The sequence below is a fragment of the Strix aluco genome, chromosome 4, assembly GCF_031877795.1.
Source record: "Strix aluco isolate bStrAlu1 chromosome 4, bStrAlu1.hap1, whole genome shotgun sequence".
NCBI classification, from domain to species: Eukaryota; Metazoa; Chordata; class Aves; order Strigiformes; family Strigidae; genus Strix; species Strix aluco.
Window position 1 is genome coordinate 73696168 of NC_133934.1, and position 17465 is coordinate 73713632.

General features: G+C 44.0%; 1 protein-coding gene across 1 annotated transcript; it reads right to left on the reverse strand.

Annotated features, from left to right (window-relative positions):
* Nucleotides 1–1455: 1455 nt before the first annotated feature.
* On the reverse strand, nt 1456–14428 carry PGRMC2 (progesterone receptor membrane component 2). Its single transcript, XM_074823638.1, has 3 exons — nt 14053–14428; nt 3433–3588; nt 1456–2672 (listed from the first exon to the last, which is right to left on the reverse strand). Exons 1-3 carry the CDS (start codon nt 14426–14428, stop codon nt 2575–2577), a joined length of 630 nt encoding a protein of 209 aa, XP_074679739.1. The 3' UTR covers nt 1456–2574.
* Between the last annotated feature and the right edge of the window lie 3037 nt (nt 14429–17465).

Below are 17465 nucleotides of genomic sequence, written 5' to 3' on the forward strand. Positions count from 1 at the left end.
AAAAATGAACAAAACTTCATGTAACTTCACTGTGATTAAGCTTCACTGCACTTCCTAGAGCAAGGGAGAGGAAAAGCTGTGCTGGGGTTCGGAAGTCACTGCCTGTGCCAAACTACCCTTCTTTCTCCAGTAGGAAGCTTCTACATAAAACAGACACACACATGATAAAGAACTGATGCTACAGCTGTGCCAGATGTGGCAATACTAACAGCTGTAATGAGTCAAGAGCAGAGTAACTCAGGGCAAGTGTTAAGAACCTCCAGCCATGACTTTGTACAGTAGCAGCTCTAACACAGGATATGTGTATTTTTATGTGGAAGTCTGGGGAAAAAATATTTATCTGGTGGTCTTATCTGATAGTTGGGTAAAGCCTCTTCCCCTGCCCCACAGCCGTGCACCTTGGCGCCACGATGAGGTGCAACAGCTGGCACAAAAGCTGAGTGAGAAGCACCCTGTAAATGTAGCGTAAAACCTTTTATAGCGAGATTCAGTTAGAAAAAAGAAATCCCTAGTGAAGCATCCAGATGAAGAACTGTGCTAAAGTACTCCTAGTTCCTGTCCTGTGCAGGAAAGCTCCTCGTTACCCCTTGGTGGCTTCCACTGTCCGCCAAGGCAGACGCCGCTGTTGGAGGCTGGTCACAGCCCCAGGGTCAGCGTTTGGCGGTGCGGGATGAGGAGCAGACACTGACTCCAGTACAAGAACCTGCACCTGTAACCTCCCTCCTGGGGAGAAACAGCTCCAGCACCATTACTACTTCGGTGATAAAACTGTTCTATTCCAAGCCTGGATGTGCAAGGAAGAGCCTGCCTTCTAGGCCACGCCAGATACACGATTCAATGGAGGATTGTTATTTATTTGTTTCATTTACATCAATATAAATCTCTTTTGAGTCAGATAGTAATGAAAAGGAAGTAGTCCCTGGAATTTCAGAGTTTACAGTTCAACGGAATGTGTATCTACAAATCTGTTACTATAGACTTATCACAGGTGCAATCTGCAAACAGAGGTACAGATGTAAGCCATAAAGCTGCAAGTCAGGAACTTAATAGTGTCACTGTTACAAATTTAGCAGAACAGACGGTGAAATTTCTACAATATGTTGAGTGATACCCATATACAGATCTCCAGTGTTCTTGTCCTATTAGTGCCACGAGACATGCTCCTTTTACTGTACATTACACAATTTCCTAAAATGCTTCTCCTTTATTTACATCACTTATTTTTTCCCACCATAGCTGCACTGGCATAGGTTTATTCTCTTAAATACAGCTTACCTGAGTAAGTCTTCAGGATTCTTCAAAAGCTGGGACTTGAAAGGCAAAATACCACCATGAGGACAAGGAATAGTATTAACAGCGGTGGGGGTTCACATCCAAGACTTCCTCCCCTTACTTTGTATTCTACCACATTCCAGCTCCGCTCAACAGCTTCTACACACAGTCTGACAGCACGTGTGGTATTGTACATGCTTTATTAAAATGGTACTCATATTTACAATATCTGCAGAAACAATCCCTCCCAAGTCTTGCATTCAGACAGACACGCACACATACACACGCGCGCAGGCCCCTCCACTCTACGGGGGTGTGAAGGCTATGCTCCCAAAAGTTAGGCAGCTTCTGGAAGAGGAGGAAGGGTGAATTTTTTTGTGTGTTTGTAATTACTTAAAAAGAAGCATGGGAGTATGCATTTGGCCATCACAATGCTAATTTAAGTATATGGAGTATTAACATATGGCAGTAACACTGAGTATTCCTCTTTTACATTCTATACACAGAATGACATCAAGGTTTTCCAGTCAACAGAACATTCTAACTTCAGTCTCAATGCTGCTTGTAGTGACCATGAAACCGCAATTTTGGGGCTGTCCCTTAAAACAATTCAAGTCTATGTAAGCGAAATAAGGCACAATTAATATTTGATTTGATTTAGAGGATGGGAAAAGGGGGGAGAGGCAGGCTTCAGATAATAGTTGTTGCAGAGGAAACAGTTTTACCCAATCCTTTTGAGAAAAGGATGAATTTTACCCCCATCCTAATCTACATGGACTTCTCTTAGAGAACTGAAGTATTCTGCCAGGGCTCCTAACACCCACATACAAAACAAAATTGGAAATTCACATTTTAACACCAGTTTCAGTGGTCTAACCTACTGATACTGATGTACACGAGTACATCTTTCTTTAATGCTGAAGGAAAAGACACACATGAAACAAGATTCAAACCTTCCACTGAGCTTGAAGACTCACGTCTTTTAGAGAGCTTGTAATATATACTAGTTGAAGGCTTCAGCTTACTGATAAAAAGGAATAGCATTTTTGCCTTTAAATCCCTGGCCCCTCTTCACTAACGAAGCCTAACCAGACATTACAAATAAACTGCAACAAAAAGTTTGGCAGCACAAATAATGTCTAGTATTCAAATCTTCATTTGTGAGTATATTATTTTCCTTGTACAAAACCTGTTGAATGTTTTTCGCAGCAGATGAACTGTACCCAAAGATGCAGGACATTCTGTGATGGGGAATAAGAGGTTGCAGTTCCGAAGGCCCCTGACTTTGGTTGTTTACAAAGTTCATTCCTGTTTAGTGTGATCCTTGGTATCTTCCTCATCTGTGTATTCTGATGGTTCCTCCCCTGGTTTTAGGAGTCTACCTACGTAGTCATATTTTTCTGAAAAAGATTTATGATTCCGTTACAATCAAATACGGCTGCATTTGCTAGTTAGCCTGCACTGCTGCAAATTCACTTTTTCTCCCTCATACTAAAGTTCTGAACCTGAATCGCGGATGTTGATGGCAATCTATCAGCAAGCTCTGCCTCCTAAAACAGTCTTGCTACCACTGCTGCTCAGGTCTCTATCTACTCTGAATACTTTGTTTCAAATCTCCCACAACTCATCAGGCAAGCTTTATCACACAAGGGCTGAAAACTCTGCTATTAAAACCAGCACAAATTCCCTCAACCTGTTTTGATTTCAACTAATGTGAAAAAGGACTCCCCCTCCCTCCAGAGGCATACTTCCGTACTTTTGAGAAATTAATTCAAGACAAACTTGTTCAACCCTTCATTGCCAAAACAACTCTTTGGTCCTAATTGTAATTCCACGGCATCCAAAGCCAGCAACCTCCAAGCAGGAATTTCATCAGCTAAGCTACACTTTGATTCCAGAGTGAAATTCTGCACCGAAGAGCTGAGAAGGGAACAGCTTTCTTGTATAAAACTAAAAGGTTGAGAAAGCTGGAGTGGGATATAGTGGAATCCTCTCTATGGAAGAAAGGCCCGAAATCCCTGGTCTTTTCCCAAGAAATTCACACTGCATTATTAATGTTACTGGCAACATCTCTTTAAAAGCTGCCCCAAGCCCAAAGCAGTCATTTTTATTAAAAGCATTTCCTTAAGCTAAAGACGTACTGCTAATTTGAGAATTTACCTTTAAATTGCATTTCCCACTCTCTTACACTTTCCATCTGTACAGCATTTAAGTCCGATAGGTCATCGTATTCATCTCTGAGTGCATCTTTATCTAGACAGAAAGTTGCTAGTCCCCTGGAGGCATCTCTGCCAGCAAATATTCCATACGGACCCTCTGAAAACAAAAAGACAAAATCGATACCTTCAAGTCTTTGTTTATGGTGACCAATCTCAGTTCTTTATACAGGCTGCCGAAGCCATACATTAAACTTCTGCAGTGATGGGAACAGCAGCAGTTTCAACGCCATGGCTGTTCGACATTCAACAGCACTGCAACTCAATCTGAAGTATCGCTAGGAGATAAAGTCTGCCCAGAGAAGCAGAACCAGAAAAATTGCTTTGAAGGGATATCTGGAAAAATCCCTGCCATTTGATGCAAGTCAGTTGATGTAAACTCCAAAGGGGCTGGAGGCTGGAATTCAAAAGAAACGCGCTTCTATTAAGCAAAACATAGAATATTTACAAGTCAGGCACGAATAAAAGCAAATTGTACAGACATCTTAATTAGAAATCCATTGAATTTAATTGATAAATAGAACTTAAGAATGCTAATGAATAATTTCACTTCACTTACAGAACCACCACAATTTTCTACATACTTGACAGTGCGTCTTTTGACACATACCTTACTTCTGTGGAAATAACCTCATTTATTTTGGGCAGCAGATCACCCATACACCTATCCTGTATTGTTCTTGGTAACGGCACAAATCTTCATGCTAAGAATGTAAAGCTGTGCTTTTCTGTGCTTTTTGACTGATGCAAAGCAGCACAAATGTGCTAGTAAAATTTTGAGCAATGACTGTCAAATATTATTACAAAGAGAACTGGATGATTTGTAAACCAACAACTTTCAGAATGAGGTTGGTAACTGGCTTTCCCAAATTTTAATTAATGTAAAGAACTTGAAACACATTGTTATCTTAGATTTTCTTGACCTAAAAACAAATACCTTAATTTGGCTCAATTAAAACAAAACAAAACAACACTTTAAAGTTTTCTGCACTAACTGCAGCAGCTGAGCAACAGGGAAGTGCCCAAGGCATTCTAAAGAGTGCTCGCTACTTGAAGACAAATAGGCCAGAACCCTTCTCTGGCTTACCTCTCGGAGGACAGCAGTGGCCATCAGCCTGAAGAAAAGGCAGCACCCATGGGCAAAAATGAACACAAGCAAGCGGCAACACACCGTCTTTCACCCCCTCTATTGCCTGCTGCAGCACCTCAGACCTCTTCTGCACCAGGACGAGCCACAGGAAATCATTCAGAGAGGCTGGTTTCCTCCCAGGCCGCTTGCTCCAGCCACCACACCTATCTGCTCTTGCCGGGCATTGACTTCAGGGTTGAGCCAGAGGCTGAATGCAGCAGGAAGAACTCCTGAGGCAGGGAACCTCAGTACCGTATGGAGTAGAAGAAACTACGTCCTCACCAGAACTGGTGTCGTCTCTCCACCCCAGAGTGCTTGGCATGGTAAGTTGCTTACAGTCAAACCTGAGAACAGAAGGGTGTCTTGTGTGCCAAAGACAATTCCCTTGTCTCTCTGGAAATAAACCAACTGATTTAAAAGCAAAATTTCACAAGAAGTAGACATCAGAGAAAGAACTATCAACTGGAAGCTTGCGCTGTACAAATCTGGCCGTAAGAGACAACCATAACGATGAACAGCATCTCTTTCCAGATACTTTGCTCCAGGAACGGCATTCGCAATAACTGCCTCTGGGACCGGGGACTACATTTATGCCACTTAAAAGAAAGAAAGTCAAGAGGGCTCGTGAACTCTATCTTTCCTACCTGCATCCTGAATTAGATGTTTATTTGAAAAACAGGATTCAGAGACTGAAATCAATCCTATACCAAGTTATTTGGTCCATGCATTTTGCAGGCCCAGTCGCTTCCCATAAAACAGGGTAAGAGGTAGCGATGGCCGTCATTTGCAACGTAACATAGAGCTTCTTCAACCAGAAAGTCTTGCTTCACTCCAAAACAGCCATCATTCAACTGATCTAGATTTTGATGTTCTGAGTGAAGAACAAGGGAGCTATAAACAGCCCTTAAAAGACCACAATCAGTAAATCCTTAAGAGCAATTATAAATTGCTACCTAACCTCACAACCAATAGTATTTTGTCCTCAGTTTTTCCTTCCTCTGAAGTGTTTAAAACAAGTATTTTCATAAATGCTGCTAGCTATTTGCATAATGCGTTTTCAAAATTCTGGCTAACCAGAGTGAGAGAAGCACACTGTTGCCTTTCCCTTCTACCCTGCAGGTAGCGGTTTACAGAGTTTTACAGCACCTGCTGAGATGCCACCTCTTGGTCCACCAGCTTGATCTCAATTATTTCTATTAAGAGAATTTCATTATATTTATCAGTATACCCTTACCTCTCAATAATATACTTAGCTGAAAGCATGAATGCTTTTAGAGTATATCTGAGCATTTAGAGCATTAACTGATATAAAATTTCTGCAAATATATTGTAATGTCAGATGCTACTATACCAATATTTTTTATTCTCTTCTAAAATTGAATCTAGATGTTAACATTCCAGCACATTTACCACAGAAGTATTCAGGAGTCACAGAGAAACCATCGAGCCAGGTCCAAGCACTCAACAGAATGCTAACTAGTTAAAAACAGCCTTTGGACTTGGTAGTCAGCATCTCAAATTCCACCTCTGCAAATGTAACTTAGAAATGCGTCCCATCCTTCAATCCTTTACTAAAAGGCAAATATTGAATTATGATTATTTTTTAAAAAGCACAAGCCTGGCTTTACCTTAGTTGCAGGGTTGCTAAAGCAGAAGTTCAGAGATCTCAGTATGAGCAATCTATTTCAAGATTTAAAGCTTCCATTCAGATACTTTTACACAGAGATTAAGTACAGTATTTTATATTAATACAGAACCTAGGTCTGGGGTTTTGCTATAAGCCCTGGTCTATTACTCACTGGTGCAACAGTCTTAAAAAAGGTATTTTGCATATCAGATTTTGTTGCGCTTGGAGCATCGTCCAGGAAGGTGGTAACATGGAGAACCCTGGGGAGAAAAATATGCTTCAAGAACAGGATTCTGAGGTAGAGACATTAGTGCAATCCTAGACATACTCCCACAGAGCTCTTTCATGACGAGATACAATTTACTCTGCAAGCCCTACCCACAGTCCTTCTTTTCTTTCCTTTTGTCTGCCTACCTATTTAGACTGGCTCCTGTTCTAAATAATTGATTGCCCCATGACATGATATACATACTGCAGAGATTGCAAAAGGAGATGCCATTAGCATAGGCATGTATACCAAACTGATTTTCTGAGACCCTATCACAAAATCTTAGCTGTTTTCTTTTTGCTGTACCCCCAAATTAGTCATTTCATAGTCAAGTGTTTCCTTAAAAAGTTCTCCTCCCACTCCTATTTGGCATCTTGCAAAAACAAAAGGAAAGCCAGTGAAGTATCAAAACCCATTAAAGCACGTAGCTACCAGCCTTACATGAAGGAAAACTTTGTTCCTTGAAGAATGTTTTTCTTCCCATCATTGCTTTCACACAGTAAAGCACTTTTGTTTCAAAGCCTTTGTTTATTTTAGCCCTGAGACCAAGTTATCAAGACCATGAATTTGCCTACATATCTCCATATCTACACCACCACATTTATACGCTGCCTTTTTCCCCTGTATACAGCCCTCATCTACCTTTCAACTCTACCCTGTGTAAAGTATGCCCTTCTCTAAGCTACAACGCATGCAAAATCTTGCTACCCACCCCCTGCAGATGCTCACTTTCTTTCAGAATCCAGATAAAAATCTGGCCGTCTTGATGAATCTGACATCTTGTTCCAGCCTGACATTCATCTTTATTCACAAATGAACTGGGTAGCTTGAGAATCGGCAAAACCAAAGTCTCTTCAGACAGTAAAAAAACCTTTCCAATTCCTGCATCTCCTAGCCCTGTTCTGGTTCTCAAATGAAGATTTAATTTCTCTTTGCAGACACCCTACAACAGCAGACAAGGAAAAATAAATTTAACATTAAAGCACTGTATTTAAAAATTTGAGATATGAAGCTGTTCAAGCTGAAGTTTTTATTTGGAGGCGCTGCTTCCAGTCACTTGCTCCAGAACAGGCTAAACTGGATCTTGGAACAGCACGTGTTTCAATTTTCAACCGGTTTGGCCAATAGTTCCCCCAGCAAAACCTATGCTGGAGTTCAACTTTTGAGTAGATACTCCTGGATTACCAAAGCAGCTATATGACCAGTTCTGTAGTAGCTTTGCAGAACATCCCAGACTAGTAACAAAGGTGACCGCTGTAACACTGAACTTTGGATTGCTCCAACTGTCAGCACAGGGCCCGCACCACAGAGAGCCAGTGCATGTGGACTTTATATCTAATAGAGTGATTTGTAATCTAAGAACTGTGTTCATTCCCACAAGGCCCACACAAGTTCTCCGAAGAAACCGCACAGGTTAATAAGGTTCAGTTTCAAACCAGCCTTGGTTTCGTCAGGTAGGCAGAAAGCACTTCCAAGCAATCACCCAATATGCAAAGCCTACCCGATGTTCTGTGCATCTGTGGGCTCCATGCAGCCACTGGAAACAAAACCCAGTTTTGTCTGATGCTCAGAAATTCACGGACAACGTTTCTTAAACTGCAGACAAGAATAAAGACTAATCTCTCCTTTTAAAGTTAAAGGAACAACAGGAGACAGACCACAAAATTACTGACAGCTGTACTATTCTACCACTTTACCTTTTCCACTCCAAATCAAAGCAAAATCTCCCCCGTCTAAAATTTTTCATCTGAATCCTGACACGTATTTGTTCAGTGTCGCATCTTTTATGAGTGAATGAAAAAGTTACAAATTAGACAAAGCCGTTTTGAGATGCAGCTTGAAAGCAGCAGCTTTCTAATAACATTTATCACTGGGAATTCAAGGTGACATAGTTTTTAACGTTACTGCTCCAGATTTACATGAAAGGAAAGATGTGGGTCAATTTTAAGTTACAACTTGTGTGGAAAGTAAGTGTTCTTAGGAGAGCAATCCACAAAGTCTACATGCTAAGATGGGAACTGCTTAGAAACAAGGGTCTAAACCTGACTTCTTCAGCACAAGACCAGAGGGCCTCTCTCTCGCTTGCTTCCTTTTCTACTCTGGGAAAAAAAGTGCAAGAATCAGTGACCCAATTTCAACTAAACGGGCAGGCTAGGAGAGCCTGTAGCTCCGTAGTCAGAAGATTCCTGGAAGACAGCTCCATACTTGAGGAGGACCTAGATCCCACATCTTGATTTAGTGGGAAATGCTCTGGCCACTAGTTTATTTCATAAAGCGGCAAGCAATGCTGGCCAGCTCTTTGGATTAAATGAAAGAGAGCTACACTGCTGTGTTCTGGATTTAACGTCTATATGTCATTAACGATGATGTCACTATCACATCCTAATATATCTTGCTTTGAGCATACCTGCTTGAGCAGGCCCCTCAAACCACAGGTGACTGGAACCTGAATGGTTAAAATAGGAACCAGGGATTTACACAGACCTTTTATCAAACACACAATTGTTCAAGTTTTAAGGAACATATGCAGGTTATTAAAAAAGGAAAAAAAAGAAAAGACAGAGAGCTGACAGACACACAAAGCAGAAGCAGAGGAGGAGACAGAGCGATGCATCTTCCTACACAAAACCACTTTACTGACCCTGCTCTCTGTGAACACGGACTGAGGGTTTAGAACAACCCTTCATCTTGGTGGCAAGGGCACTACTCCCTTTCACCAGAAGTACAGAAACAATCTCTTGCCGATATGCACACATACACCTTTTTAGTTTTACTACTACTACTAGGAACCTAGCTTCTTTATCCAGAAACACTGTTTCTTTGAAAAGCTGAGTCCCAGCACCGGAGTCACCTCCATTACGCAGACAGCAAAGAGCTGACAAACATGGAGAACACAGAGAAGACACACACCTTACAGGAAGCACCTCCTTCCCCCCAGTCTTATCCTCTGTACTTATCTGTAAACCCTTGGCCCATTGTGTTGTTAAGATAAGGCCACCCTTAACATAATTCTCCAGACACAACATATAGGATGTCCCTCCTGCAACACTTCCCTCTAACCATACCCTTGTAAAGGATGTACTGAAAAGCATCAGTGTCATCTTTTAGAGACACAATCAAGTTCACAGCACTCAATTCCAAAGGAAGTCTAACAGCATCAGATTGTTTTTACACAAACGATGGGAAAAAAAAGACAGCTGTTTACTACAGAGTTTTTCAAAGTATTTAACATCAGACATCACAGTTCTTAACTGGATTTGCAACATGAAATAAAGGTAATTTTCCCCCCATGAAAAATGAACTATGATGGAAATTTTTGTGGAAAGAATTACTTACTACCTAATCTATTTCTCTTGGCAAACCCGAAAGCAGAAATCTTCATGACACTTTGAAAGACAAGAGTGGAATGAGAAATGAGTTGACAGTGACAATGTATTGCAGCAAAGGAAAGTCAGGAAATTGATTTTTTAAAAATCATAAAACATTAAGAACCAAGAAGTGACGTGGAACCATTGCATACATTGGATTGCATATAATCTTGCTTTGTCATGCTCAAAGCCATATATTTTTCATATCTGTTTACAGCATTAGCTTGGCATGCCAATTTAAAGGCTAAATATTAAGGTTTGCTAACATTACTTTAACTCTTACTATGTCCTTCTATTGACCAATACACTACCAGAAATCTTGACACAAACAAACATGAAATTAAACGTTGTGATAAATGAACCAGTAAAAACTGTCTCTCATTATAGGGATATAAAACCAACACAGCACACACTGTAGGTATTAATCATCAGACTCTAAGTCATGAGACATGATTACAGATGGGGAAATCACCCCAAAAGAGCTTCTCTGAGATCCTGGTTATGTGATATTTTTAATAGTGAGCCGCTAGTTGTTTGCCTTATTTCTTTTAGAGTTTGCGGTGATAAAGGAAAAGGTAATTAATTAAAATTAATAACCAAGCAAAGCATGCTAGGAGTCTTACTCATTCGGGCACGAACAGAGGTGGTATTTAATACAAGTAAAAGTCCAGTGTGGAAACAAAGGGTATACTCGCAGGACAGAGGACTATCCCAGGAGGCAGTATTTTGGAAAAGAAGTTGGTAAGTAAAGTTTTAAATGAAGAGTTCAGTGCAAGACAAGTGATCTTTGGAGGCACAGACAGTTAAATGTGTGATAGAACCTTTTCTTGCTCTTAGATAAAATGCATTAGACATTTCAAAGACTAAATTGTGGCAGGCTTAAAGACGACAACATGAGAAAAAACAAAAAATTTGGAAAACATTTTGATTAAATGTTCAGGAAACAGAAGTTTTCAATCATGGCTCTTTGAAAGGATGACTTCAACAATCTTATCAATTTTTTAAAATATCTTAACTGTATGTATGTAAAGGACTCTTCAATGAAGCAGACCAAAGTATAACAGGATTCAGTGGATGGGAACTTAAAAACAGGAGAGTTTCTAATAAAGTCAGAAGCTTGGTGGGAATTTTAATGGAATCTCAACTGCTGGACAAAACTCTGGACTAGATGACAATTCTGTGCATTTTTAGCTTTCTGCTCCGAGTAGAAAAATAAGAAACACCTCTGCATCCAAACTACACTGAAGAAAAAAAAAACAACAGACCTTAATTTCAAGACATCAGAAGACTTCTGAGACAGCCACATTATTCAACGTTAACCCAGTGGTCAGGACATACTTAAGATTTGATAGTGAGCCCTCAGACAATGCTTTTTGCTGCCTTCAAAGCAAACCAGTACTATTTCGCATCAGTACCTCAACGTACAAAAGGCTCACAGTCCGAGCCTGCCATGTCAGCAAAGCCAGTGCCCTCAACTGTTTCTTCTGTTAAACAAAACTTGGCCATGGCTTTGTTGGTATGCTTTGCACTTTTGCTATACTCCAGCTACATGGCATAAAATTACCAAGAGAGCTGCTGTGGACATCTGGCTACTCTGACTGAAGTCCTTCTGAAAAGGTCTCAACCAGCTGTAGAAGACTTTTCCACCTAACTCCTCTCAGATCTTTTAAGGCCTGCAAACCACCTACTAGCTTTTTTTTCTTTTCAGCCACCGAACAGTTGCAAGAAAATATTCCCCAACATGCACCTGTACAGGGAAACCACATCAGCACAATTCAAAAGTCAACACGTTTGTCAGAAAACATACAGCTGGTGATGCACAGGTTGAGCATCGCTATCCTCATGTACATGGTCCCAAGTGAGAAAGATCTTTTAGACAAAGATGTTAGTTCTGTTATAAAAAGGCAATCTTTCACTACAGGGGAAAAAAAAAAAAAAAAGCCTTTGTCCCTCTCTACGAAGAGCTGGAAGCACTGCTTTAGGGAAACCAGCTGCTGCCAGTTATCAAAAAAGCAGAGTGATGTCCTAGAACATAAAGCTTTAGCTTCCTCACAATAATAGAGCTCCAGAGGTTGATGATGTGAACCAGTGATATCTGAGAGTTTCAGAGAGTTGGGGTTGTTCAGCCTGGAGAAGGCTCCGGGGAGACCTTATAGCGGCCTTCCAGTACTTAAAGGGGCTACAGGAAAGGTGGGGAGGGACTCTTTATCAGGGGGTGTAGGGACAGGATGAGGGGTAATGGTTTTAAACTGAAAGATTTAGATGGAAGAAATTCTTCCCTGTGAGGGTGGTGAGACACTGGCACAGGTTTCCCAGAGAAGCTGTGGCTGCCCCCTCCCTGGCAGTGTTCAAGGCCAGGTTGGACGGGGCTTTGAGCAACCTGGTCTAGTGGAAGGTGTCCCTGCCTGTGGCAGGAGGGTTGGAACTAGATGGTCTTTAAGGTCCCTTCCAACCCAAACCATGCTATGATTCTATGATCTACAGTGGAAAGTCTAATTATGTTTGATACACAAAAGAGTTAAAGCAAATGTTTAGATTATGGTTCAGTATTATTTCATGGAATAATTTATGAAGCAATCTGTCAACTGACTGGTGTTTTAAGTTTCATGTAGCATATGTATTACCTGCATTTTATATCAGCACATAGGTTTCAGTTTAAAAACCCTTAAAGTGAGAGAGACAAGATAACTAGTCCGATTAAGTGTCATGAAAGTTGCAGCACACCAAACTGCATTGTCTCAGCTTTACTGGTCAGTAAACAAAATAAGGCATGGCAAGGTAGTTTAGATTCCACTGTTAACTTTTACAGTACCCAGTCAGAAAAGTATTTTGAGTCAATTATGGCAGTTTCAGTTTCTGCGACTGGTAGCAGAGCTGGTATCACAAACTTTGAGGGTAACAAGAGTTACAAAATACTCGGCCCAGTTCAACTGTACAACTGCTTGTCACTTCCCTGATAAGAACCAAAGATCTGTAACATGCCAGTTCTGTATTCTTCTTTTTGTAACCTAAGATTGTTAAAAAAATAATAATTACTTAATTTGAACTATTTCCTCGGGGGGGGGGGGGCGGGGGGGAATAGTATCCTCTCCCTCCTCCACCCCTCATACAAGGACACTTGCCATACCTACTATGAAAACACCTGCATAATTTGATTAGATCCAGTTTTCCAAACCACCATTGTTTAAGAAAGAATATTATCAGCAGTCGTAATCCTCATTTCCTTTGGCATCAGATGTGAACAGAGTGCTCACTACTAAGTTTATCCACCTCATTATTAAGAATACTGTTTAGTACGAGAAAATATGCTGCAGTTTCACAATCCCCAATATGGAAACATAACATTGCCTTTGAAGCATACTTTTCTGAACCTTTGAAGAACACATTTCTGCTCCAAAGAATTGTATTGTCTGTCTTTAAGAGATTGGGTTGATCTCTGCACTCTTCTCAATGGCAGCAAGGTATCAGTCCCCAAGCTCTCCCTGCTTGCCTCTATCCTGATTAAAATTCACACTCAATATGGCATTTGCACCTAAATAAGTAACCAGCTGCTTTTTTTTTTTTCCTTTCCTGAACCGTAAGAGCTAGAATGAAGGAAGCATTGCTCAGTTGCACGTGGGAAACCTACTAGAAAAGACAGAAAAAAAAAAAAGAATTAAACATTGCACATCCAAATGTAGGCAACCGGAAAAACGGATGTGTGACGGATGCCTGAGCAGAACCCAGACCCGTTGTGCACCACCTATTTAACCCCGCCGTTAGGCCGCGGGCGGGCAGGCCCGGCAAGGGGCTGCCGAGGGCGGCGACCAGGGCCGGGGGCCGGTTTGCACGGCCGCGTCCCGTCCCACAGCAGCCCGGGCAGCCGCCGGCCCCCCCGCGCCTGCGGACAGCCAGCACCGGGGCTGCCCGCCCGGGAGAAACCCGGGGGCCCGAGCGAGGCCTCCCCGAAACCCCCCGCCCGCCCCGGTGGTGCTGAGGCCCGGGGGCCGTCAGCAAGGAGCCCTCGGCGGCGGGGCAGGCCCGCCGCGGCGGATCCCCGCCGCCCTCCCCGGCGCCGCCCCCGCCTCCCGGAGCGCGGCGGGCAGCCGGGGGGCGGCCCCACACGGCACGGCACGGCACGGCACGGCGGCCTCCGGCGAGGGACCCCCCCGGCCCCGGCCCCGACGTCTCACCGGGCCCGTAGAACTTGCTGCCTTTGGTCACGTCGAAGACTTTGCCGTTGACAGCCAGGAGGATGCGGGGGTTGCGGGCCCCGTCGAACTCGCGCAGCTGCTCCAGGGAGAAATCCCGCCGCTTCATCCGCGGCAGGGCGGCGGCCTGGCTCTGCCGGGCCGCGCCCCCCGGCCCGCTCCTCGTCCCCCAGCGCAGGTACAGCCGGTAGGCCGCCAGCAGCGCCAGCGCCAGCAGCCCCACGTTCAGCAGCATCTCACCGCCCACCGCCGCCGCCGCCGCCGCCGCGCCGGCCGGCGGCTCCCCCGCGCCCCCGCCCCCGAGGCCGCTGTCGCTGCTCCCCTCAGTCCTTAGCCTCCCCTCCCCATCGTCCGCCATCACTGCCAGGCCAGCGCCCGCCCGCCCTCCCGACGGCTCCGCCCCGCCCCGCTCGCGCCCGGACAGACGCCAAGCGGCCGCCGCGCCCGCGCCCGCGCCCCCGCCCGCCCCACCATCGCCCGCTTCCCATTGGTGCCCGGCCGAGGCGGCACCGCCCCCGGCAGGCTCGCGCCCCGCGGGCGAATCGGGTGCGGACACGCCCCGCCGACCCCACGGGCCTCCGCTCGCGAGAGGGGCCGCCGCCAGCGCGCATGCGCGATGCCCCCGCAGCGGGCCCGGGCACCCGCGCGGCCGAGGGGGGCATTGGCGGGAGCTTGGCGGCGGGGGGGCGGTGTCTCGCGCCGCGGAACTGTCACCCCGGCCCCGCCGCTCGTAGCTCGCCTCAGCCGCCGCCCCGCTTCCCCTGGCGGGAGGGAGCAGGCGCCGCCGCCTGCGGGCCGCCAGAGTAGTGTGAGAGGGCTGCGCGGGCGACCCGTGAGGGCGGCGGGGCTTGCGCGTTAGATCCGCGGGCTGGGTTTGCGGGACGCGCGTACTTCCGCCGCCGGGGAAAGGGTGGAAGGGCGGCGGGGCTGGCCAGAGCCCTGCGGCCACGTTGCGCAGCGGCCTTTCGGCGGTCGCGGAGTAAGCGACACATCTGCTCCGAGCTGTGGCGCGGAGGTGGGTGTGCCGCCCGCGTGAGGGAACGCGGGCGGCCCCTCAGGTGACACAGCAGCCGGTCTTGGAGGGAAACCTTTTGGAGGTGGCTCAGGGGACTGCTTGGTGCACATCACTGCTTAGGGTAAATACACCCTTCCACTTCTTGCTGTCAGAAAACGTGAGGATTGCTAACAGTAGGCTAATCCACTAGAATTATGCCTTGTGCTGTGAAATGCAGTATGGCAGCACGTAAGATGGCTTTAGTATATCTTCTACAGCCTGTGACTGGGAGTGAGCTTGCTCGCTTAGGTGAGGAGAAAGACTTAAAACTTACTATTTTCAAGAAGAGTGGGTGCATGTAGATCATCTCAGTAGGACGACACTTACCTGCAGAGAAGACAAAGACCCGAGCCGAATTTAGCCCTTCTGTACCTCTCATCTTGTGAATGTGTTCCTAAGCAAAATCTTGTCAGATGATACTGAAGAGCTGCTCTACAAATGGGTTACTGGGCCTAGGGAACGTAAGCCAGGCTCAGCCACTCTCCCTGCGCTTGGCATGTGGTACAAGGAGTACTTTGGACTTGAGAAACATCGTTATTCCACATAACCGTGGTGCTGAAGCATCCTTGCCTAATACCATCGGCCTTAAGAATAATTCACAATTGTGTAACTCAGTCACAAAAGTTGGAAAACGCAAATGTTTTCACAAAGGCTGGTAGACAGTGCAAGAGGCTCAACCCAGTGGAAAATAACATTAGTGATACTTAGCATTTATATAAAGCTCTGTGTTTTCAACACCCTGTGTAATGATTAGGTGTTTAATCTTCTGCCCTCAGCCAGTTCAGTAATGACCGCTTCTGTGAGGAAACAGGATGAAGTTCTTGCCAGTTTAAGACCTGCAATTAAAATACTACTACTATTCCTCTTAACCAAGCAGGAACTATTTAATATATGTATAAGTAAGCACTATTTTAAGTCCTTTTATCTCAGCAAGTCACAACTTGATTGTGGTTAACAACAGTTTTTATCACCGAATCGTAATATGTTTGGATTGTCGGGACACAGCTATGGTGCAAGTCAGAAAAAGATGGAGTTGCGCTCTTACCTTCCCTCGTGAGTTTAATTTAGATTTTTCACAACATCTTACTACGTTCCCTTAACTTCCTTTGTATTTTAAAGAAGGGTTCAGAAAACAAAAACAAGTAGTAAGAGATGTGAAGTACTTTTACCCATCTTCCTACCGAGATCTTATCTCTAAATTCATACAGACTGGCTAAGTAATTCTAGATACTTCTTTGAAAGTACGTGGTTTTCCACTGTGTGAATGTGGTGGTCTGCTGTATTCTAGAAGGAATACTTTCAGAAATCCGCATGGCTACTGTAAGTGTTCTAGCCTTCTTCATTGGTCTGTTCTAGATGCTGCCTTAAGTGATTATATTGCTACCTGGGCTTGGCTAGGATACCTCAATTGCTTCTGTGAGCCTCGGATCTAGCACAGCAAAATGGTGGCTATTTTTGATCCCCAGATAAGATCTGGAAACTAAGAGGAGTTGCAGGAACCTGCCCTGAGGAAATGAAATCGTTTGAAAGACCGAGTTTAGAAGAATTTTACTTGAACGAATTTAAACATTAAAAAATAGACAAATACATTACAATACATATTCACATGCAATCTCATCTACTGTTATTTGCTTATCCTCTAGTTCTTGGAGGTTAATAGCCATTAACTTTCATAGCAGTCTCTCTGCCATATCTGACATGATTGTTCTAGCACCAGGGAAGAACCAGTATCTTTTAAAGTTATTTGCTCACTGGTGTTATACGTTCAATATTTTTCTGTATCAGAGTACATTCATTCTCTTCTTCAGAATAGAGCCTTCTGTGTTACAGTGTGTCAGACACACTATGACTGACTATTGCACCTTTGTCATAAGAATTTCACAGATCAGTTGCCAGCTACTTTGCTGCACATCTGAAGTAATTCTCTTAACATTTTTTTTTAAGAGAGAAGCAGGTAGGATGCTTTTGGATGACTTTTCCATTAGGAGGTGAATGCCTCAGCTCAGAGTTGGGTTCTTCACTTTTTCTTTTCAAACATTGCTTATTACAGTCTCTCCAAAGAAGACTGAACTCAGTGAAAAGCACAATGAGAGCACAACTTCACAAACAGAAATTGAACTGTGATGCAAGCCACTATCATGGCCGAAGGTTATTTTCCACTGATGTTGAAGTTGAAGAAACCTCTCTTATACAAAGACAAGCTAGGTTCAGGACAGATTAGGAGGTGAACTGTGTGTAAAGAAATGTAGGGATGTCTCGGTAAATTTGGAATAATAGAACAATCAATCAGCTCCATTGATTTTGGGTATTTTTAAACCCAGCTTAATGTATGGGATGCACT

Coding starts and splice junctions, on each gene's coding strand:
- PGRMC2 (XM_074823638.1), bottom strand. CDS start 14,428: ATGGCGGACGATGGGGAGGGGAGGCTAAGGACTGAGGGGAGCAGCGAC. Junction 3,589..14,052: donor CAGCAAGTTCTACGGGCCCG/GTGAGACGTCGG, acceptor TTTTGTTTTCAG/AGGGTCCGTATGGAATATTT. Junction 2,673..3,432: donor GTGGGAAATGCAATTTAAAG/GTAAATTCTCAA, acceptor AATCTTTTTCAG/AAAAATATGACTACGTAGGT.